Source organism: Pteropus medius, unplaced genomic scaffold, assembly GCF_902729225.1.
Source record: "Pteropus medius unplaced genomic scaffold, Ma_sr-lr_union100, whole genome shotgun sequence".
In the NCBI taxonomy this organism is placed as follows: Eukaryota; Metazoa; Chordata; class Mammalia; order Chiroptera; family Pteropodidae; genus Pteropus; species Pteropus medius.
Window position 1 is genome coordinate 2,264,418 of NW_024343732.1, and position 23,305 is coordinate 2,287,722.

The following is a 23,305-nucleotide window of genomic DNA, read 5'->3' on the forward strand; positions in this document are numbered from 1 at the left end:
TTCAGAGAAGAATTTGAAAAGGCTCCAGAGTTGACCAGTAGAGGTGTGGTTCATGCCACTGTGTAGTAAATGTTTCATAGTTACGAGAATGCTGCTCACTCTTATGTTGACACCGGAGTAAAATGTCCAAATCTGTTATGAGGGTACACAGTTATTTCTCCACATGGAAATGAACCAAAATGCAGAATAATGCTTCTGACGATGATATTTGCTTTCTGTTTTGTGAACTTGGGAACAGTCTCTGATCTTCTGACAAATGTATGCATTTGTTATTGGGAAACAAATTAGCAAGGTTAAAAAGACAACCAAAGTGGGATGTCAAGGAAAGGGACTGGGGACCAGCTCTGCGGAGTGAGATTTGATGGTGTATTTGGACATGCTGTATGCAACCTAGGGGTCCTTCAGGGCAGCCTGCTGGCTGGCGATGACCATGTGTCTCCTGCAGGAGGTGGAGATTGCCAGTGTGGATGCGTTCCAGGGGCGTGAGAAGGACTTCATCATCCTCTCCTGCGTGCGGGCCAATGAGCACCAAGGCATTGGGTTTTTAAACGACCCCAGACGGCTTAATGTGGCCCTAACCCGAGCGCGGTACGTGGGCTCAGTTCTGTTGGGCCTTGCAGGTAGCAGTTACTACCTTCCTGCCTCAGAGCTTTTCAGAGGGACTTTCTCTCTGGGTCTGGCTCTGAGAGGGTTCTCGCTGCCTGGTCTTCTTATTAACAGCCCTTGCATCCCAGCCACACTCTGGGCTGACGGCATGGGATGTGGGAGGGAGGCTTTGCCAATACTTGAAGTCAAAGGGCTACAGTAGCCAACTGGCTAGCTAGCTTTCTTTTCCTCCCTTCCTCCCTCCCTCCCTCCCTCCCTCCCCTTTTCTTCCCTTTTTTCTTTTCTTTCATTTTATTTTTTGGGGCAAGGCAACCCTTGGTTGACCTCACAGATTACAAGGACCTTGTCAGCTTACAATCTCTTATTTTTTCTTTTTTACACCTACAGCACCTGGTCTTCCTAGATGGTCTCCCATCCAAGTACTAACCAGGCCCGACCCCGCTTAGCTTTCGAGATCAGACGGAATCGGGCTTGTTCAGGGTAGCATGGCCATAGTACAATAGCAATTTAGAAAGAAGGGGCTCACATGCAAATTATCTTTGTTTCTGTATCCTGGTGGTTTTCTGTGACTTTAGTCTCATGGGCAGTGTCAGTTTTGGCCCTTCTGACCTGAGATTCAAACCCGGCGGGGGTGGGTGTGTTCCTGTTGAGTTGTTGAACTCACAAGTCTAATATTTTGGTTCTGTCTCCTTTTTGGCTCTGGGATGTAACTTCTCTGAAACAGTAGTAACAGCAGAAGGGACCTGGAGACCAAGGTGGCCCTCGTGCTGCCTGTGTGCCAGCCAGAAGTTGGGCTCATGTTCCTGTGTCAGTTTCTTCTCCACCCAGAGCACTTGGTTTTCATGGTGTACCCCTTTCTGTGGTGCCCTCTTGTTAGGTGGCTAACATGGAAGGCAGTGGCCTCAAAACAACTGGGCAAGAGTAAACCCCCATGGAAGCTAGGCCAGGCTTGAGCATTGAGTTACATGCCCCACCCATTAGTGTCCCTGAGGCAGCCCAGGAGGCTGACTTGGCTGCAACAGGGAGACTAGTCTTTGAGTCTGTCTACACACTAGAGCGTTTTGTCATTTGAGCTCCTAGAAATCTGCCCTCAAACCGAGCATAGTGTCAGCAGCTTGCAGGGTGGTCTCTAGTGCTAGTCACCATGGGCAGGCCAGGCATCTGGGCAGGGAGGCTAAGGGTGGCCCCCAGGGACTTTGGACTCAGGCTTTGAGTTTGTCCTCAGATTGTTCTGCATGGTGTTTGCTCGCTGTGTGGCCCTAAGCACCGTGCTCTTTGTGCCCATACCTTACAGATACGGGGTTATCATTGTGGGGAACCCCAAGGCCCTATCCAAGCAGCCACTCTGGAACCACCTGCTGAATTACTACAAGGAGCAGAAGGTGCTGGTGGAGGGGCCCCTGAACAACCTGCGAGAGAGCCTAATGCAATTCAGCAAGCCCCGGAAGCTGGTCAACACCATCAACCCTGTGAGTGCTGGCTTTGGGCGGGCATAGGACAGGGCCGGGGCCCCTTTGTCCTCAGGCCCACATTTGGGCACATGGCAGTGAGCAATGGCCAGTGTGGCTTGTGGTGAGTGTGTTTATGTCAGTATGTGAACAGGAGGAATGTTTGCTGGTGTATCCCCACACATCCTCCCACGCCAGTGTCTTGAGGCCTTTGCGGCTTGGGGCCATATGGGATGCTAAATCCTGGAGGTATCTAGGAGTTGGACACAGGCAGTTAGGAAGCCTTGTGAATCCGGGGTGCTCTGGGGGGCTGAGGCATGCAGTGCTGCTTGAGCTGAAGCCAGAGACCAAATGTTGAGCATCAAAGACCGGGTCATTTAAAAATGGGTGGGATTCCTCACCTACCCAAACCCTCTGCAGGGAGCTCGCTTCATGACCACAGCCATGTATGACGCCCGGGAGGCCATCATCCCAGGATCAGTTTATGATCGGAGCAGCCAGGGTGAGTCGCTCTGGGGGGGCCTGGGCTAGCACTGAGGATGTTGACCCTTCCCATGCCTGCACTGCCTCTGTCCACAGAAACCTGCCTGATAACGAGTTCCTTCTCAGCTTTTCTCATCTGAGATCAAAGAGTTGTCTTTGGCAGTTTCTAAAAACAAGATTTTTTAAACAACACAGCTCAGCCTGTTTGTCCCAGTGCCCCCGCCTGCCCTTTGCTCCTCTTCTCAGTGGGAATTTACACCTGCAGTTCCTTCAGGTGGACTGCAGCTTCATTTCAGGTTTCTCTTCCTTCCTGAAGCCTCAGCTTGCTCTGTCAGAACTCAAAGTTGGGTGCATGCCCTCCACTCCTGTGGGGGGTCTCTTATGTCCTAAGGCTGAGTCTGGCCCCTGCTTCCTGGAACACTTCCTGCCTGAGCCAGTTTGTAGATAGTTTCAGTTCATTGCCCAGGTCCCTGCCTGCTGGGACCCTTCCTCATCCCAGCCCCTGCAGAGGGTGACCATTAAGCCCAAGCACTCAGTGCCACCTGCCGGTGTTTTACCTTGGGCTCTGTTCCCTCGTGTACTCTCCATCCATCCTGAGGGCACATGTATTACAGCTCCTCCTCTCACACATTACGTTACTTTCCTAGACCCCATATTCTCCTAGTTACTAGGCTTAGATTGGGGAGTGTGTCCTCTGCCAACAACAACAGACCTCATCGCCACATCCAGTGAGTTGCTGTGTAGCTAAGAGTATGTGAGGCAGGTCCTCCTTCCCTGAGTTCTCTCCCTGGGTGCCAACCCAAAAGGCTACACTCTGAGGCCCTGGCCTTGGGGGACTTTGTCTTCAGCGGATCCACTGGTCTATGGCGTTTAGGCGTTCTCTTGCTTTTTGTTGTGTGTGGGTGTGTGATGTGAACTTACAATTTAGCACAAAAAGGACCTTTTTATTTGAAATGGTATATGGTGGTTCTCATTTTCTCGGGTCCCAGTAGCAGTGTTTCTCAGAATCCCTGAGAGAAAAGGTGATCTCCTGGGCACCAGCCCCAGGAGATTGAAAGGGGGATTGAAGGTGAGAATCTGCCGCAGGCTGCTCTGCTGTGGGGCACCCCGAGAACTGCAGGCAGAACAGCCAGTTGGGGGCAGGCAGCAGGCTCACCTGGATGCAGTGGGGGATAAACCATCTACCTTGTCTTGCAGGTCGGCCCTCGAACATGTACTTCCAGACCCATGACCAGCTCGGCATGATCAGTGCTGGCCCCAGCCACGTAGCTGCCATGAACATTCCCATCCCCTTCAACCTGGTCATGCCACCCATGCCACCCCCGGGGTATTTTGGACAGGCTAACGGGCCAGCTGCAGGTGAGCAAGTGCCAGGCCTCAATCAGTTGCACTTGTCTGTAAGGGTCAGACCTCCTTTAAGGGACCTTGGACACTGTCTTTCAGGCCGGGGCACCCCAAAAGGCAAAACGGGTCGTGGCGGACGCCAGAAGAACCGCTTTGGGCTTCCTGGGCCCAGCCAGACAAACCTGCCCAGCAGCCAGGCCAGCCAGGATGTGGCATCACAGCCCTTCTCACAGGGTGCCCTGACGCAGGGCTATATCTCCATGAGCCAGCCCTCCCAGATGAGCCAGCCTGGCCTCTCCCAACCTGAGCTGTCCCAGGTGAGCCTGCTGCTCTGAACCCAAAACATCTCAAACCTGCAGAGAAGCTACTCCAGCCCAAGGTACCCTCCCCACATACATAGACACCCTGACACACCCCTAGAGGCTCAGGAGGAAGATGGCCTCCTCCTGCATGACCGCCTTCAGCAGTGGGACTGCGGGGTCTAGAACATCTACAACACTGTACTTCCAAACAGTTCTATGCTGCTGGTCTAGGTTACCTGTCTCCGTGGTGAGGTAACTAGTGTGGGCCTCTTGCTGCTCAGGCTTGAGGACCAGGTTTCTGGATTTTTCTCTGGGTTTGGGTGGGGCTGGACACAGCAGGTTTTTGAGGCTGTGGGGACATAAGTCAGTCCCCTGACTGGCTGCTCATCTCCCTCACTGTATCTTTCAGGACAGTTACCTTGGTGATGAGTTTAAGTCCCAGATTGATGTGGCGCTGTCACAAGACTCCACATACCAGGGAGAGCGGGCATACCAGCACGGCGGAGTGACGGGCCTGTCCCAGTACTAGAAGGCAAGCCGGCCCCAGAGGAGGGCTTCACCAGGACCTGGACTTTTGGGGAAACTCAGGAAACGTGGTGGGAGTCTCAAGTCCCCGGGGGGCCAGCTCATGCTGCTGAAACCTGTTACTTAAGGTTCCTGTACCTCTGCTCATACTTCCCTGTCTTGTCCTCTCTTGAGAGTCTAGAACTCCTGGGAAAGGCAGATGTGGGGGCCTATAGCCCCCCAAGCTGGCAGGCAGGCAAGAGGATATATCCTTTGCTCTGACTGGCAGCTCGTGAGGGTGATGGGGGTCCCAGCCTCAGATGTGCAGGGCGCTTCTTCAAGAGATGTCTTTAGGTACCTGCGAGAGTCCTGCTGTGTAGTTCCCATCTGCCTGTCCTGAAGGTGGGGTGCTGGTGCTTAATGGGAGTAGTGGTACCACTGTTAGAGCACAGGCTCAAGCCTTAGCTCTAAGCTGCTTTCTCTCTCTGGGAAATCACTGGTCTCTGGGCTGTCCAGCACCTGAGGTCCCATGTCACAGGTGAAGACACAGGTGCAAAGGAGTCAGAGAGAAAGCCCTTTGCCTTTTAGGAGGGGCCAGACTCTGGCCTTCTCTGATGGCCTCATGCTCTCCCTCCCTCCCTACAGGTGGCAGCAGAAGAGCTAAGCTATGTGGCTTAGTCCATCAGCATCTTATTCTGGGTAATAAAAAATAAAAATAAATGGATACCTGTTTTCCACTGCTAAAACTGAAGCACCACTGTGAGCAACAGGAGAGGGAGAGGAGCACCCGAGGGAGAGCAGCCCGAGATAGCGAGCGCCCACTGCTGGCACCGCGGCGAGGAGACGAGAGGGAGAGTGGAGGTGGGGCCGGCCCGCCCGCGAGCCCTGCAGCCCGCTCGCCAAGGAGGCCCAGCTCGCCGCGTCCATACCTGGGTCTGTGACCAGGTGGAGGGAGGAAGACCCTCATCTCAGAGTAGCCCTTTCCTCTGTTTTTTCTTTCTTTTTCTCTTTTATTGAAAGGGGACTACGTTTTTGCAGGAATAACTTGCATTTCTGTGCTGAGCAGGCTCCTTGCAGGTGGCGACCACACCCAGAGAGCCCTGAAGAGTCTCGGGTTCTGTCCGTGCCATCTGAGACCATGCGGTCATGCTGCCTGTGTTCTAAGAGGGTTTTCATTTAAAGAAAATATGGTGTTTTGGGGTTTTCTGTTTGTTTTTTTAAAGATTCTTTCAAAGGAGTACTGGAAAATACACTTTACTGAGTTTGTCTCTCAAACCTTAGTGGTGGACCTGGGAAATGCAAGAAGCTTCCAGAAATGAAGTTTAAACGAGCAACACAACGAGGTTAGGATCAACACCTGTGACGCGATCATGGAGAGGATTTTTGTTTTCAGTTTAGCTTCCAGCAGCTTCTCCCTGCGCATCAGGGCAGTGAGGAAGCGCTGCCCCGGCTGATGGGCAGCTCTATGAGCTCTGCTGGACTCCAAGAAGCAAGGTGCTTCCCACGAGCAACGGACTCAGCCCCTCGAGGGACCCCGGCAGGACTGACCATGTGGCCGGAGGGCGGGAAGGTGGCTGTTCCCTGCTGGTGTGGCTTCTTCTCCAGGGTTCTTTGGAGGATTTGGCAGAAGACAGCAGCCAAGAGGAGCCTTTTCCAAGGAGGCGCCCACAGTCACTGTGACTGTCGGACAAGCCAAGCACCATCCCTTCCCTGCCCCATTCTCCACCCCACTCCCAAGTTTGGAGCCCTTCTACCTATGGGCTCAGCTTCAGTGAGGTGGGATGGTTTCTGCTTTTGGGGGAAAAGTTTCAGAAATAAGTTGGTTCTACGCTGAAGGTGCTTGGAGGAGCTTGTCACATCAGCTGGTATAGGGGCATTGGTGTGGGTTTGCATTGCAGAAGTTCTGGCTGGGAGAGCCCCCTACCCTTGTTCCTTGCACACCATGGGGGTGTTTGATCATCTCCCTGGTGGCCACTTAGTTGGGGACTGTCCCCTGCCAACCCAGACCCTAGGAACCTTGACCCCCCAGCGTCCCCTCCCTGTGCACCTGATATTGGCCCTTATCCGAAAGCCTCCAGATGCCAGCTGGTACACAGGAACACACAGGCACCTTCCTTCTGGCAAGGCCTCTTTTTATCCCATTGCTGTAGGATTTTCAATCCCCTTCTTTTGGTAGGCAGCCTAGAGGCATCTGGCTTGAATAGGCTTCGGCTGTGACCCTGTGCACCCACCCACCACCCTGTTCCTTCCTTGGAGTGCTCTGCCTCACTGTGCTGTTGGCTTTGTTCACCTTCTAGCAGCAATTACTCTTGTGAGTTTTCCAAATCAAAGAGCATCTGTACCAAGGCAGTGTCACTTCTGATTTTTGGTCAATTTGTTTTAAGCTCTTTTGTCACCAATAAAATCTTAAACAACTCTTGCATTCACGGGGCTGGATAAACTACAAGGGGTGGGAGAGCACTTGGTCTGGGGGCCTGGCTGGTTGGGTGACTCTGCCACCTCTAATGCTGAGGAGGTTTGGACCTGCACAGCAGGGACTCTGAAAGGAAGCACCTGGTTACCTCGTGATCAGCCCCTGGGCCTATGGGGGTGGGGGGTGCAGCTCTCAGCATCCCCTTATATGATGGGCTGCTTGGAGATGGGGCTCTAAGGGCAGGTGGCCTCAGTGTAGGGCCGCCCCTTCCCCCACCACCCTGGTGTCCATCGGATGGATGCAGCAGTTTCCTACCCCAGCCCCGGGTGACAAGACAAAGATGAATATCTGGGACCACGTAGTATTTATTGTTGGGGCCCCACTTGTTCCGTCAGCGGCAGCCACATTCGTCCACCACCATGTCCTCATAGTGCCGCAGGACCACGTTGTCGCTGTTGTCAAAAAAGAGCACTGAGATAGGCGACAGGCGCGCGGGCACACAGCAGGGGAGGCCGGTAGCGCTGGGAACGGCCGAGTGCATGAGCGCGCGCAGCACGGCATGGTTGAGCGCAGGCGGCCCGCCGGGCCCGGGCAGTGTGGCGGGCAGCGAGCACTGACCCTGGCAGTAGTTGGCCAGGAAGCCACGCGGCGCGATGACCCAGCGGTGCCAACCCACCTCGCGGAAACTCACGTAGAGTCGCCGCGCGCGACACGCGCCCCCGAGGCCGCGGCCCACCGCGGGCTCGGCATCGCGCCGCGGCCGGGTCAGGGGGTGGCACAGGCGCGAGTCGAGGGTCACCAGCAACAGGGAGGCCTCGATCAGGCTCGCGCAGGCGCCAAAGGCCGGAGGGCGCAGGGCCAGAACCAGACGGAGGCTGCGCGGCGCCGAGGCGTTGCGGGCCCAGGCGGCGCCCAGCAGCTCGACGCGCACTGGTGTCCCCAGAGTGGCCACCGCCTGGCGGAGCAGCACCGACCCCGCGCCCGCGCCTTCGGCCTCTCGTCCCACGCTCAGCTCCCAGCCGCCCGCCGCCCCCGCCGTCGCTTCTGCCTCCGCGAAACGCATCTCCAGGCGGGCATGGCTCGGGAGCTCGTCGGGTTCCACCGCTGACAGGTCGAAGACTACGGTCCACTCTGTGCACTGCCCCGTGGGAGAAGTGGGCCCCAGGGTCCGGGCGCGCGCACCTGAAGAGGCAGAGAGAGGGCTCGGCTCGCGCTGCGTACCCGTGCGGTGCCGGCCTGCGCGCCAGGGGATCTCGGTTGGGGACAGGGTGGAAGGTGAGGGCCTGAGGCTGAGGGCGCACCATCTGTTAACAGGGCGTCAAATGGTGTGAAAGAGGGGGATGGATAGAGTGGGGGCGCGGCATCGCTTGCAAGGAAGAGACATGCCCAGTGCAGGGTGGCCTGCCCGTGTTGGAAACACACAGATAGGGAAGAGATGCTGGGGCTGGGTGGCATCCGCAGGAAGGCTTCAAATGGTGGGAAGCAGCAGGGATTTGGGGGAGTGGGGGCAGGGCTTCAGCTGCAATCAAGAGTCCTTGCCCAGTGCAAGGCAGCCTGGCCTTGTGGCCACTATCCCCGGTTCCCGCAGGTGTCCACGGGAGGAGCAGATGAAGTACAGGGACCCAGATTTCTCGTGGGGTTGGGTGCGTACCCTCTCAGCCGCTGGAGGCTCGTGGCGGGCTGGGACGCCCAGGAGGGTCTCGGACTCCCAGACCCACACCCCCAGCGCAGGCCCCACTTACCGCGGTCCAGGATGTGGCGCACGATGTTCCCGGCGACTCCCAGCTCCTCCACGTGGCACGGTCGCTGGATGGCCCCCGGGGATGTCCGTCGCGGGCTCGTCCTGGCCTCCTGCGGGTCCCGGCGGCGGAAGAGGCGCCACATGACAGGGGGTACGGGCCGGGACTTTGGTGCGCCTTGGGGCGTGTCGCGTAGCCCCAGGGCCTGGAGCAGAGCGGCGGCAGCGCCTGGGGCCGCAGGGGCGCGGGCCGGGAGCGGCGAGGGCAGCAGCAGGGCCAGGAGAAGAAGGACATGGTGGTCTGGACGGCGAAGTGACGGTGGCATGTTCCTCGCAGGCGGCAGCCGGACGAGTGCTCGGGGGTTTGTGGCTGGGCGGGGTCAGGGCATGAGGGGTGTGGCCAAGGTCCTGAAGCAGGACTGGGACCGACCCGGGGGCGGGGTCCGGGGAGAGGGGTCGGGGTCCTGGGAGTGGCCAAGGCCCGGGAGGGACAAAACTGGTCGGGGCCAGGGTCGGAGGGAGGGGCAAAATCTTCCTTGGGTGCGAAGTGGGGCGGGGGTGGGTCTTGGGAGACAAGGTGGGTATCGAAGGGTTCAGAAGCGTTTGTCTTTCACTAGGCCGTTCCTCAGTGGCTTCCTGGGGGCCAGAACCGGGCCCGTGTTAGCCTGTGGACACGCGACCCCGCGTTTCCCCATGTCCTGCCCGCCTTGCCCTCCACGTTCCTTTTCCCAGCCTCTCTCCTTGTTCAGTTCTTCCCCACAATTAAACCCTCCTCTCCCCTACCCCCTTCCTTCCCACCCTGAACCGCGGCGACTGCTGGAGAGCAAATACCACCCACCCACCTCTGCCTAGCCCTACTGCTTCAACCTGGATCAACCCTGCATTTTATCTTCCTCTGGTCCCCGGGAGGCAGAACTGGCCAGAGGCCCCTGCAACCAGCCTTGGCAGGCTTGTGGGCTCCAGCAGCCCTGGCTAGCTCATAGCTGCACCCGTCCAAGCTTCCCTGCCCCTTCATTCTCCATCCACTGTCTACACCACTGCGGCCCCGACCTTCCTTCCATGATTTTTAAAAAACACAATATTTTACAACTAATCAACATGCTAAGTGTTCAGCTTAAGATCCGAGAAAGGCCCCTGACGTCTAAATATGTATGGTTTGCATATTTAAAACTTCTATAAGGATGTCTTCAATTTTCCAAAAACATGACACTTTGAGATCTCTCCCATGCACACTGCTGTCCTCCACAGATTCCATTTTCCTTTCAAGTCTCTGGGGTTCTGATGGGGAGGAGACCTGTGCTCCAGGGGTCTGCCCAGGCCCACCTGGCTGGACCTGATGGGTTTCTGCCCCCATACCTTGTCTCCTATGCCAAAGCTCAGTTGCATCCTGTTTAACCAACCGGCTGGTGCCCAGATGGCATCTCACTGCAGCCTAATGTCAATGGCCATTGGCCATCCTTGTTCCCACTTATGGGAATCCTTTGCCCTTTGCACACTGTCTACTGGTCTGTGTAGAAGTGGGTTCTACAGTCTAGTTTACACACAAATGTTTTAAGTTTTTTGAGCCAATAATATGTTCTCATGATCTAGATATCAGAAAGCATAGAAAACCCACAGTCGACCAGAGCCACTCCTGGGATGTAGCCTCACTCACAGATACTAGCAGACACCCTTTCACATAAAAACATAGACTTTTCTGGAGAAAATGGTCTCAGTCACTTTATTCAGTCTTTTCCTTGGGCTAGAGCCTGCTGGTTGTACCTTCCCCGGGGGCACACATCCCACCCTCCGTGCTTTTCCATTGGGTCACTGATTTCTCACTGCTGCCAGCAGGAGCCCTTTATCTGTGAGGTTATAGATAAGCTCTGTGGGGACCTCCATGTGTCCTTTGTCTTCTGGCTTTGCCTGTCAGTCCTTTAGACCAGCAGTCCCCAACTTTTCTGCCACCAGGGACCGGTGCTCCTATGAGAATCTAATGCCTGATGATCTGAGGTGGAGCTGAGGCGGTGACGCTAGCGCTGGGGAGCAGCTGCAAAACAGATGAAGCTTCACTCGCTCACCAGCTGCTGTGCAACCCGGTTCCTAACAGATTGGTAAAGGTCCATGGCCAGGGGTTTGGGGATTCCTGCTGTAGACAAAGCAGAGGGAGGTTCCTAGCTTCTCACTGTTTTAATATATAGTTCAATTACTAGACAACATGATGTCCGATTTGGGCTCTCACTGGAGTTCCTGGCTTCTACTTCTGTGTCGACAACTTTGATCTCTTGGAGGCTGCCCTGGGGGCTGATGCAAGATCATCTCCAGATGGTCACCAAGTGTCCCACCATGTACAACAGTCCTTCCTCCCTTCCTAGTGACCTTTATTACTTGCTCAAGTGTGATGGACTCAGCTCTGTTCCCACATAGTTTTAATTCTTGTATTTTTCTAGTAATTTTAATGCCTTCAGGGATCGGTACCCCCGCCACATGCCTTTGTCAGAGCTTTCCTGCTGATTCTGTGTTGTTTTATGCACAAGTTTCTGAGTGCCCCTCCCCCCTCATAAGCAGTGTTAGTATTTTTTCAGGGGGATGGGGGCAAAGGTCTCTACAATATCAGCTATACTTTTCGGTTTCAGTGCACAACTACAGAGAAAGAAAATCAGGAGAGGGAGGAAGGTGGAGGGACATGAGGACACGTGGTGACTCAGGATGGATTCTGGATGTTTCCTGGAAGATAAGGAGATGGGGAGTGAGTGGACTCCCTGAGGTTTCCCAAGGTTTGCACCCTGAGTTGGACAAGTGTCCAGATGGATAGGTGTCCAGAAAAGGCAGTTTGGGGTGGGATGCGGGTTGATTTGGGATATTTTAAAAGAATGACATTGTGCTTAGAATGTCAAGCAGATGCTAGAGACAAAATGGTGCTCAAGAGGAGCACTGCAAGCTGCGAGAGGAACTTGGAAGTTGGGGCGGATTAAGTGAAAAGGCCCTGGGAGATGGGAAGGCTGGCGGGAGGCCACAGAGGGAGCAGGAAGCTCCAGGAGTGGGGCAAAAACATCAAGAAGTCGGGGAGCAAATTGGTGGTTGCATAAGGGGTCACTGGGTTGGGTGTGGGGTTTCTTTTAGGGGTGATGAAATTTTCTAAAACTGACTGTGGTGACGTCGCACAACTCTATGTATGGATTAAAACACTGAATTATACACGGTAACTGGATGAATTGTATGGTGTATGAATTCTGTCTCAACAAAAACTGTTATTAAAATAAGGGAAGGCGACCCCAGGTTTAGCACCAAGAAGGCCTCAGTGGAGCCAGACAGGAGTGGTCTTGGGGTGGTGCGGGGAAGACCTTGGAATGGGGTGAGTGTGAGAATGGAGGAGGATGGAGGGGTTTTACTGTAAGGGAGGGAAACGGGCCAGGCTGGCACGGAAGGGTAGAGAGCAAGGATTTCTCTTCTTGGCCAGCATGTCTAGAGGCGGCAAGAGGGTGGATGTCCCTGGCCCTGGACCGTGGCCTCAGTGGGAGATGGACTATCCACTGAAGCAGCCAACCAGCTCGAGGTAGATGTCCTCATCTGGCCACTCCTGTTGCCTTGGGGACATGGAGGACAGGTTGTTGGTCCAGGGGACAATGGTGACGGTGGCACTTGGCAGCTGAGGAGAAGGGAGAGTCAAGGGAGAGGAGGCATGCTGGCATTGCTTAGGAATCGCTGAGGACCCCCTCCGGTCCATGGTGGTGCTGCTGCAGTGTGAGCCAGATGTGTGGGTCACAGATCTTTAGACATGGGCAACAATGCAGGGGGTAGCGTTGGAAAACTGAATGAACAAAGCAGTGAGGTATCATTGGGGGGGGGTGTCAGTAGACCCAGAGTCAGATGAGGGGCCCTTGGATGACCCCTGAGAGGATGATGTGCTTCAGGCAATGGTTCAGGGCACAGGGGCCAGCCCAGGGTGCTGAATTAATCCAGGAGGGTGTTCTACCAGGTGGCCAGTGTCCCAGCTGTGGGAGTGATCAGGAGAACAGAAGCAGGAGTGAAGATGGGGCAGGGAGAGGAAGGGATCATATTGTCATATTGTTTGTTTCTCCTGAATTATTTCAAAGTGGTTCTTGGTCATCATTTTCTTACTGTTTTCAAACCTAACTAAATTATCATCTATACAGTTTGCATGATCCTGATTCTGAGCAATCGAGGTTACCCCTTTGGCTTAGTGTGGACAATTCTGAGAAATGTTCCTGTGTCTAAAAACATCTATTCGCTCTGGTTCTGAGTTGCTGGATGAGAAGCACAAAGCATGGACTGTACCTCCTGTTGTCCCATCACCCCAAGGTTCAGGGCTACATCATGAGGAATGTTCTAGATCAAGAATTACACCTGAATTTCTCTTCCTGTCCTTTCAGTTGCAACTTTTACGTACCCTGGAGTTAAAGTCTTTTAACTTTTAACAGTATGGGGTAGAGTTAAAAGAAAAAAATTTCATAACTGTCATGATTATTCATATATGTTTATGTGAATGCTTAATATTTGAGATTCTACCCTCTTATTTGCATCACTTTGCTGCTTTTTCTAACCTTCCCTTTTTGCATTTATTTTGTTGTTTTTTATTCCATTCTCTACACCTGGTAGTGTTAACATAAGTACCTAATACAGCCTAAGGGTAATCCTCACCTTCTTGCAAAATGCAAATCCCCCAATCCTGTTTCAATATTTAATACTTCAGTTCTAATTTTTTTATGTTTCAAATTAGGCATTTAAAATGTTTACCCAGTTATATGTCACTTCCTCTGCTGATCTGCCTCTTGAGAGAGCTTTCCTGATTTCTGAAATATAACTTTATTTTTCATTCCTGTGGGTGTCCTTTCTCTTAATTGTTTTTAAAATTGTGTACAAAATTCTTGGTTGCTTGTTACTTTAATTCATTACTTGAGGTGATACTTTATTTTACTCTACGGTCATCTAGTGTCCCTTGATGCCATTAGTCTGTCATTATTTAGTAGGTCATCTCTTCTTTTCTGTGACTGTTTTGCATTTTCACTATGACGTATTTGGGGCATAGATGCCTTTTTATTCACACTTTATGACTGATATCTTGTCACTTCCTGGAAAATTCTCAGCACATGTCTTCTCATATTGTCTGTCCCCAACTGTCTCCTATTAGAACTCAGACCAGGTCATTCTTAGAATTCTAGCTGCCAGTTTCCATCTGTTGTGCTGCATTCTGGGTAATTTCTTCTCAGCTTTCAAATTACTGATTCTCTCTTCAGCTGTATCTAATCAGGTGAGCCTTCACAGCTGTAGTAGGTTGAATGGTGTTCCCTGAAAAGAGAGGTCCATGACCTAATCTCTGGAACCTGTGAATGTGACTTTATTTGGAAAAAAAAGGTCTCTGCAGATAATAATCAAGTGAAGGAATTGAAGCCTGAAAAGCCAGAGAGAAGGCCATGTGAAGACGGAGGCAGAGATTGGAATGATGTAGCCACAAGCCAAAGAATACCCAGAGCCCCAGAAACTGGAAGAGGCAGAAGGGTCCTCCCCTACAGCCTTCAGAAGGAGTGTGGCCCTGCTGACACTCCTGTTAAGTCTATGGTACTTTGTTACAGACAGCAGCCCCAGGAAAGCAAGAGAACATCCAATGCCGTTTTGACAGTCTCTCATGCCTTTTAAGTAAACTTTTTATTTTAGAATAATTTTAGATTTGCAGAAACATTGCAAAGATAGTATAGAGCGCTCCAGTGCAGCCCGCACCAGCTTCCCGAATGATAACATCTTATGTCTCCACAGTACATTTGTCACCACTAAGAAACCAATGCTGGGGCACTGCTATGAACCAAACTGCAGACTTTATTTGGATTTCCCCAATTTTTCCACGGCTGTCCTTTTACTGGTCCAGGATCCCACATTGCATTCGGTCCTCTGATGTGAAACAGATCCTCAATCTCCTTGTATTCCATGACCTGATGGTTTTGAGGTGTCCTGACCACCCCCATTTTTATACCCAACTGTACTAACTCTAGCCATCCATGGGGAATCAAGTCCTGCTAGTGGTGCCCATGGGGTTGAACATGGCAGCATGTCCCCTTGCACGCCCTGTCACTTCTGTGCAGAGTTCACGTTCTGCCATCCTAGTGGGAATGCTGGTAGGGCGTCAGACCCCCAACTCCCATTCTGGCTGGATATTCTTAGGGAAATAGAGTAGAGAACGGCACCAGGTAGGGCTGGGGGTATGGCCTTAGGCTCTGCAGTTATAAGGACTATCCGCCAAGAGTTCACTGTTCTACAGCAGGAAGAGCTTTCAGATTTTTAGATCCGACCAGGTAGATGTCTCCTCTCCTCTATCCCTGGAGTCCTCTGAGCCTCTGCTGCTCCTGGACACCTCTGAAGGTCAGTTGTCCTCGTTGAGACCTCACTGATCTTTCTTCAGAATTCCTGACTCTAGTTCCCCGGACATCGATGATCAAACATCCCCCAGACCAGACTCCTAGACGCCCCCTCCGCCGGCATGCATCTGCCCGACTCCCGTTCCGTTAAATGGCAGCTCAAGCCAGAAGTCTTGGGTCATCTTTGATTCTTTTATTTTAGCTTTACCTACATCCAAAGCAAGTCTGGTTGGTTCTACAACAGAGTTGGGAACTGACCACTGGGTGACCTCACCTGCTGCTCAGCCCTCTTGTGTCTTGATCCCCGTTCACCTGCCTGACCCTTCCCCACCCTGGGTGCTGTGGTGCCGTGTTGGTGCAAAGAGCTTCTCCGTTCTGGCAATGCCCCAGTTCTCTGCTCCTCTTCTTCCATCTTTATGGAGATTTTTAAATCTCTGTTCCCATCATCCTCCTTGCCGCCCATCCTGACCCACCTCATCGAGATCTGAGCCCACTGCTTCCCCACGATCACCCCCCAGAGGCCAAAGTAGAGGTCCACTTGATCAGCACCCTGACCGCCCAAACACGTCACACTGCCTCTGGGCACTGCACACCCTGGACCTGGCTGGTCATCCAAACCTGCCTCCAGTCACTCCTGGGCCCCTTCAGACCAGGGGCTTCAGAAACCATCTGGCTCACATCCCAGGGCTGGTGAGTCCCAGAGACCCTGCCTCCGGGATGCTCAGTGAGGCCCCTTTTCCTCTCCTTCCCTAGGACTCTCACTTGGGCCAGACTGGGTCTGAACCCCCAGCCTCATCTCCTGCTTGAGTGGCCAGTGGGCCAGGGAGCATCAGCGTGGACAGAGTGTGCGCTTTCTGGGCCTCCCGTGTCACCCCCTTATTCTCATCTCCACTGCCACCCGCTTTAGAGGTTACCCTCTGGCCTGGCCAATGACTGCTGCTCACCACCCATGGGGGCCCTTGCTCACCTGCTCTGGACATGCCAGCCAGTTGGCTTGTCCCTCACTGCTCCACTGATGACACCCTGCTTCTTGTCTCTTACCACTCTTCCCCACCCTGATCTCTCTGCTCTCTACCCGCTCCCCATTGTCTGTCCTTACATCATCTAATTCTGTCACTACATCATCCACACCTTTACTGCAGTCTCTGTTTTGGACGTAGGCTCCGGGGCAGCATCCGCTATGGCCTCATTTGTTCATGTGTCTCCAGGGCCCGCCTACAGAGCACGCTCAGACTGACAGACGTGGCTAAAGGAAGAACCCGGGGCGGCGGCCCCTCCACACTCACTCAGCTTTGCTGGGCTTGGGGCTCGGGGCCTCTGCTGCGTCGTATTCTCGCACATCCTTCAGCTCACGCACCTGGCCCGTCAGCACCTTGGCAGCAAAAGCCACGATGTACTGTGGGAGGGGAAGGCACAGGTGAGAAAAGAGCCTTACCCCACCATGCTGTCCTTCTGATGGCCATGCGCTCCTGACACTGGCCATTTGCATGAGTTGTTCTCATTGCCTAACATGCCCCTTCCTGGACACGCCTGAGAAGGGCCTGCACCTGGACCACTGCCCAGGGATGAGGACTAGGATGGGACTGCTGGCTGAGGAAGTGGGTGGGTAAGGAGCTGTGGGTGGCAGACTCACCAGGAACCAGTAAAGGTTCATGAGAGTGAGAAGCAGTAGGAGTGTGTTGAAGAAGAAGTAGAAGGGAATGTCAGGCACCGAGCGCAAGCTGCAGTGGCATGTGGCATACAGGACCTTGAGCGGGAACCAGTAGAGGCGGAACCAGAACCTGTCGGGGGAGGGTGAGAAACAGGTCGGGAGGCTGTGGGCAAGAGGGAGGGTGGCCCCACCTGACCCCTGTCCTGTCCCATCTGGTTTCATCTATCTGTTCCTGCTCATTCCCACCCATCCTTATCCCTCTGCCCCACCCCTGCCTGCTCCTGCCCATCTATCTCCATTCCCGCTGTCCTTTCCTGCCCAACCATGCTCCTTCCCCACTTCATTCAGCTCCTCCCCTTCCCTGTCAGGCTACACCCCTTTCATGAGCCTCTCCTTCTTTCCCGCCTGGCTCTACCCCTTCCTTCCCACAAGGCCTGCCTACTTCCTTGATTGGCCCTTCCCTTGCCACCAGACCTGCCTTCTTTCCTGCATAACCCTGCCTGTCCTCACCTAGCACCCCTACCAGGCCCACACCTCTCCTGCCTGGCCTCGCCCCGCCCCACCCCTTCCCACAAGCCCCTCTCCTTCCCGTGGGCCCTGCCAGCTCACCAGCTGAGGCTGAAGCTGAGGCAGCCCAGGTCTGCAGCCAGGGCATGCAGTGGATGGTGGGACCCTCCGCGGGACTTGAAGTAGACATTGAGCTTGGTGAACTCCAGCTGCACATCACTGATGTCATGCAGAAAAAGCACCAGAATGCCCACATTGTGGTACCTAGGGAAGAAAGTGGGGCAGGACAGGGGAGAGGGCGGGTCATATTGGGGATCCCCCTGCACTGAGGCCCCAAGATAGGCCCCTGGTCCTCACCTTCCCATAGATCCTCCAGAGCCACTCTTCCTGGCCCATCTGCCCTGTTTACCCTCCCAACAGGTCAGGTCTGTGGCAGCATAGGCTGTATTCATTCAGGGGCAGCCCACCTGCCTCACTGTCCCCAGGTGGCCCAGGAGCCTCCCTGAAAGTTCCCTCTTTAGTCCTTCCTCATCTCCATGATCTCTGACCCTAAACAACCCCTGACCCTCACAGCCCTGGGCCATTCTGTATCCAGATCCCCCACAAGTTTGCTGACACTCCCAGGTTTACACGATTAATCTAAACTTCACTGCGAGCTGCAGATGACTGGGAAAGGCTGTGTCCCCACTAGAATCTACAGAAGCCCGAAAGCCGGTCCCCTGTCCCTTCCCAGTGTTCCCCTTATAGCTGCTTGGGCCAAGGGGCCTGAATTCAGCCTAGGTGGGGCTGTGGATTTCACCATGTCTTCTCCCACTTGGCCCTCCTGCCCCAGGCCCTTTCCATGTGCTGTTCCCAGAGCCCGACATGCACCCCCCTGGGAGTCACGGAGCTCTCCTTCACCTCCTTTCAGTCCTTGCTCGCCTGTCACCCCAGTCCACCCCTCCCAAACCTCACTACCCCTCAGTCCTTATCTTCCCACTTGATTTTTCTCCATAATTATCACCTTCAAACAGATTATTTTCTTTTTCTTTTTTTTTGGGTGGTGGTGGTGGTGGTGGTGGTATCATCTGATTCTACTCTCTAGATCAGTGCTAATACAATTTTCTAGAATGACAGAAATGGTTTAAACCTGCATTGTCCAATATGGGAGCCACCAACCACATATGGCCGCTGAGTAGCTAAACTATGGCTGCTGTGGCTGAGGAACAGGATGTATGATTTTATTTACATTTAATTAAAGTTGAAGTAGACACCTGTGGCCAGCGCTGTACTGGAGGGTGCAGCTATGGCAGCTAGTTCAATAACAACAGAATGTGAATGTATATGTCATTTTAGATTTTCTATCAGCCACGTTAAAAAAAAAAAGCAGACAGTAGTTAAAATTAATTTTAATAATGCATTCTAATTAACTCAGTACATCCAAAATATTGCCATTTCAACATGTAATGGGTGTAAGAAGGGCACTGACAAGATATCTTCACTCTTTTGCCTTTGTAACTGGGATGGCTTGTATACAATCAGCAGGCCGTGGTTTGGTGAAGTGGCCCCATGCAGGCTCTAAAATGCCAGTGCTTGTCCGTTGTGTTGTTGATGGCTTCCCCACCAGCAGAACCCACCATACAGCAGGTGCTCAGGAAGCACTTCTATGTGACCTGATCTGGGGTGCCATCCGGGTGGGGTTGGAGTGGGATGGGGTGGGGGCTCCCTACATATGTTTTACCCCACTCTTCTGGAATCTCTCTGGACCCTCCCCCATGGAAGCCCCCATGCTCCCAACCCCAAGACGTGCCAGCCTCCCACTCCTACTCGTGCGGCCACCCTCTGGGACTCACCGGAAGGCATAGGAAGAGACGATGAGGACCAGGGTGACCACGTGGTGGACGAGCATGACCACTGAGTCCTTGCGCCAGGCGTCCATGTACAGCGTGGCGTAGATGGAATGGCCATAGAAGCTTCCCTGCAGCAGGTAGGCGGCCGCAATGTCCCGTGGCACCTCCATGCCCGGTGTCCAGTCTGGGGAGAGCCCGACCGCGCCATCAGGGGCCTGCAGAGCCTGCAAGACCCTCAAGCTGGGCATGCATCTTCCCCATGCTGGGGCAGGCCAAGTCTCTGCAGGTGTCCTGGCCACTGGTTTTCCACCTCGATGGAAAACCCATTATTTTTTATGATTAGGTATTATCTTCTAGAACATTTTTAGATTTATAGAAAAGAAGTGCTCCTACTCCTGAAATCTGTCCCTTGCAGCATTTCCAGCTCTGCCTTGGCTGCCCTTTCCATCTTCTCTCTCAAGCTAGCTGGGATGCTTCTGTCCCGGGTACCCCCTCCCCAGCAAACCCCCAACCAGATGGGAGGCCACCGCCCGTGATGTGGTGCCAGCAGAGCAGCTGAGGCAGAGATCACACGCCCGCCAGTGCTGAGGAGTTCGGGATCTTCCCAGGTGGGCCCTGGCTCCCCTCTTCCTCTGCCTGCACTTGTGTCCACCCTCACTCAGTCCCCGCCCCTTCCGGCTGACACTGACCCCCCAGCTCTCCCCACCACTTCTCTCTTCTACCCATTACCAGGGTCAAGGGCTCTGCCTGTTGGCCTGGAACTCTCTGGATTGTACCCTGCTTACTGGCTACTCCTTCTCTGTCCCACCCCTGCCTCGGTGACCTAGAGCAGACCCTCATGCCCCGCTGGGCCCGGCTGTTTCTAGACACCTCCTATGCCCCTGGCTCATCTATGCTCTGGCCTCTCCTGCAACTGAGATCCACTCGGACCCCCACCCGGGGGCCCCTCTTTGGTCTGTATCTCTGCTCACTTCCCTGGCCCCTGCTGCCCCCATCCCGGTCCAGACACCACTGTCCCCTCTCGGCACTACCCTAGCTCCTCCTGGCCTCTGAGTGTGTTCCCAGCTGTCCACTTTCCCCACGGTGGCCTAGATGGCTGTGAGTACACAGACCCCATGACCTAGCAATTCCACGCCTAGGTGTGAGCCCCAAGGGAACTGAAAACAGGGACTCAAACGGGTGAGGGAAAAACAAAATGTAGTCCATCTACACAATGGAATATTACTCAGCCTCGAAAACATAATACTGAGTGAATGAAGCCAGATACAAATGGTCACATGAACTTTTACCTTCTTAACCACCTTTCAATTCAGTAGCATTAGGTATGTACACACTGTCGTGTGACCACCCCCACTTTCCATCTCTAGAACTCATGTTGTAGAACTGAAACTTGGGCCCCGTTAAACACTTGCTCCCCAATCCCCTTCACCCAGACCCTGGTAACCTCCATTCTACTTTTAGTCTTTATAAATCTGACTCCTCTAGGGCCCTCCTATAAGTGGCCTTATAGTATTTACCTTTTTGTAACTGGCTAAAATGGTTAATTTTATGTTAAGAATATTTTAGTAAAAAAAAAAAAATGCAAAACTCCCCACGGATCAGATCTCATCTTCCCCCACTTTAACATGTCCAGGGGCTCCCCAAAGTTCGACAGCAAAACCCACACTTCCAGCTGGGCTCTCCCCTAAGTTCCATTCTCAGCTGCATGAGAATGCTGCAGCTGGGGGAGCCCCTTCCCCACCACACATACCTGCCAGGTGCCTCTGTCCCTCTTTAGAAGGAAGGCATGCAGTGTCTGCTGTAGAAACAGGACACCAAATTTTCCACCCAGTGGGTGAGCATCTCCCCTCTAGCTAAGGGCTCCAGATCTGGGGCTGGGGAGTGAAGAGGACCTATAATTCACTGTCCAGACTTCATCTGCCCCTCCCCACACACTGGGGGGCTGGGCTCTGTCCATGGACCTCCAGCCTTCTCTCCACACACAGTCCACCTGCTGCTCTGGATGTTCCATATCACCCCATCCCTCTCCTGCCTCGCCCCCCTACCCCACCTCCAGTATCAGGCCCCTGGGCTTCTCCTGGTCTCCCCCAGACCCACCCCTCCTGGCCCATCTCACTGAGGGTCCCCAGACCCTGGTGTCACCCCACTCTCCTCTTACACCAACCTTTGGTTTAGCAGCAAATCCTATCAGCTCTGCCTTTTAAACATTTCTCAAATCAGTGACTTCTCTCCTCTGCTTGGCCCTGTCCTGGTTTGGGCACCCACATGTGCACTTCCCTGCCCTCAGCCCCTCCCTCTGCTCTGGCCCACTTGGCCCCCCGCCCGTAAATACCCCCTGCTGCCCACCCGCCCTCCTTGCTTCCGGCTCTGGCCAGGCAAACTTCTCTCTGCTCTTGATCCACCAGGAGTGTGTTTCCTGTCTGCTCAGGCTCCTATATGTCCCCACTCAAAAGTTACCTTTGGTGAGGCCATTCCCACGGCTGTAGAAAATGCCCTCTCCCCCCTCACCGACACCCCTTATCCCTTCTCCTCTCCTCACCCAAGTTTTCTCATCAGGACTTATGACTCTTAACAGATTTTGTATTTCACTGTCTGTTGGGGGCTTCCTCTGACTTACAGCTATGACAGCACAGAGCCTGGTATACAGTTGGTGCTCAATAAATGAGCATGCAAAACAGCAACTAACTTGCAAGCATGATATTATAACATAATTTATAAGAGGCAAAGGCAACTCCAAGCCCCAAATTTTAAGAGTTCAATTATGGTTCATTTGCATAAAGGAAAATTGAATGACAGCTAAAACCTCCCTTCTAGAAATTTATCACATGGGAAATGCACATGGGAAAATGGTCATGTGGGCAGCATGGTCCCACAGAGACAGACAGGTGCCCAGTAAACCCAGTGTTTGTCACCAGGACTCTGCAATGCAGGAGCTCCATGCCTGGCCCTCCAACAGTGCCACTAGGAGCCCTCTCAGGCTATTTACGTCACATGGCAGGAAGCACGGCCATAATACATACACGGCCTGGGTGGTCAGCACAGGAACAGAGGAGCCTGACACTAACCCCCTCCCGTTACAGGTTGAGTTTTCTTATTGGCCTGCCTGTTGGCGACAGAGGACACTGTAGTTACCCACTGTCTGTCCCACCCAGAGCTTAGGTCTTGACCACCCCTACGTCTAATCCAATCCATGGGTGCAGCCACTTCTCACCATCTTTATCTCCTTGACAAGCTGATCCAAACCACATTGGTCGCTCGCCTCCCCGCTGGGCTCTGCTACTCTCCTCACTCAAGACTCTCCTGTCTCCATATGGCACCCAGAGGAAGCTTTTCAAAATCCACGAACTATCCCATTTAGAATGAAATTAAAACTCCTGTCACCCTCCCCTTGTTCTCACACACCAAGCTTGTGCATGCCCCAGGACCTTTGCATATGCCGTTCCTGACACCTGGGCCAACAAAATGGGTTACGTCCTCCAGGACACCTCCCTGAGCCCTTATAGGGCCAGGTGCCTTCTTTCTTGCTCCCAGGGTTCCTTAATCACCCTTGTCTGGGGCAGAGATCCAGCATGGGATGGCTGATGAGCACCAGCTCCCCTGTGTACCCTTCTCCTTGGCGTTTAGAGCGGAAACCCCCTCATTCCACCAGGGCCCCTACCATAGAAGACGGAGGGTGGGTCATGAAAGAAGGGGTAGTCGGTGCCAAAGAGCAGGTAGGCACTGTAGCTCCAGGCGCCCAGGTAGAAGAGGAACTTCCAAGCGCTCTCAGGCATTTTGGCAGCATCTCTAGGCTGGAGGCGACATCGCTTTGCCAGAGGCTGTGGGTGAGAAGGTGGGTAGCCATCAATGCCAGGGGCTGCTCCTTCAGGTGGGTAGACCAAAGCCCAGGAACTGCCTGGGCAAGGCACTACTGGGGGGGCCGGCCCAGAATCCACAGCTGCCTGGAGTAACCAGAGCCCATGTGTGCCTGCCAAGGGCTAAACTTAGTGCCCAGCTGTCTGACCACGGTGTGCAGAGGGGAGTGAGTGGGGACCTGAGGAAAACAGAGCAGGCTGTAGGGGTCAGGAGGGAGACATGTCGGCATAAAGCAAGGGAGGCCAGTGGGGTCCAAACATGGGAGTTAGGGCTTG

General features: G+C 53.7%; 3 protein-coding genes and 1 pseudogene across 6 annotated transcripts in view; 1 reads left to right on the top strand and 3 right to left on the bottom strand.

Moving 5' to 3' along the window:
• The window catches only part of UPF1 (UPF1 RNA helicase and ATPase), a 32,113-nt gene extending 25,004 nt beyond the window's left edge, over positions 1-7,109 (top strand). For both annotated transcript variants that reach the window (XM_039867925.1, XM_039867926.1), the window contains exons 18-24: positions 446-588; positions 1,901-2,075; positions 2,475-2,556; positions 3,735-3,896; positions 3,981-4,198; positions 4,593-4,715; positions 5,333-7,109. In XM_039867925.1, the coding sequence (XP_039723859.1) occupies positions 446-588; positions 1,901-2,075; positions 2,475-2,556; positions 3,735-3,896; positions 3,981-4,198; positions 4,593-4,712 (900 nt within the window). In that variant the 3' untranslated portion in view covers positions 4,713-4,715; positions 5,333-7,109. The remainder of the gene's footprint in view (positions 1-445; positions 589-1,900; positions 2,076-2,474; positions 2,557-3,734; positions 3,897-3,980; positions 4,199-4,592; positions 4,716-5,332) is intronic.
• Positions 985-1,103, bottom strand: LOC120606672 (uncharacterized; annotated as a pseudogene).
• Positions 7,110-7,323: 214 nt separating the features above from the next.
• GDF1 (growth differentiation factor 1) lies at positions 7,324-9,187 on the bottom strand. Its single transcript, XM_039867932.1, has 2 exons — positions 8,843-9,187; positions 7,324-8,282 (listed from the first exon to the last, which is right to left on the bottom strand). The coding sequence occupies exons 1-2, from the start codon at positions 9,162-9,164 to the stop codon at positions 7,492-7,494; spliced, it is 1,113 nt and encodes a 370-aa protein (XP_039723866.1). The 5' UTR covers positions 9,165-9,187; the 3' UTR covers positions 7,324-7,491.
• Positions 9,188-9,339: 152 nt separating this feature from the next.
• The window catches only part of CERS1 (ceramide synthase 1), a 19,054-nt gene continuing 5,088 nt past the window's right edge, over positions 9,340-23,305 (bottom strand). Inside the window, exons 2-7 of one of the 3 annotated variants that reach the window (XM_039867928.1) lie at positions 22,834-22,993; positions 19,179-19,359; positions 17,449-17,610; positions 16,822-16,969; positions 16,475-16,584; positions 9,340-9,474 (exon numbers count right to left, since the gene is read on the bottom strand). In XM_039867928.1, coding sequence (XP_039723862.1) covers positions 9,432-9,474; positions 16,475-16,584; positions 16,822-16,969; positions 17,449-17,610; positions 19,179-19,359; positions 22,834-22,993 — 804 coding nt within the window. In that variant the 3' untranslated portion in view covers positions 9,340-9,431. Of the gene's footprint in view, positions 9,475-12,136; positions 14,128-14,449; positions 14,766-16,474; positions 16,585-16,821; positions 16,970-17,448; positions 17,611-19,178; positions 19,360-22,833; positions 22,994-23,305 lie in introns of those variants that run through there. The other 2 variants (XM_039867927.1, XM_039867929.1) reach the window with 2 other exon arrangements.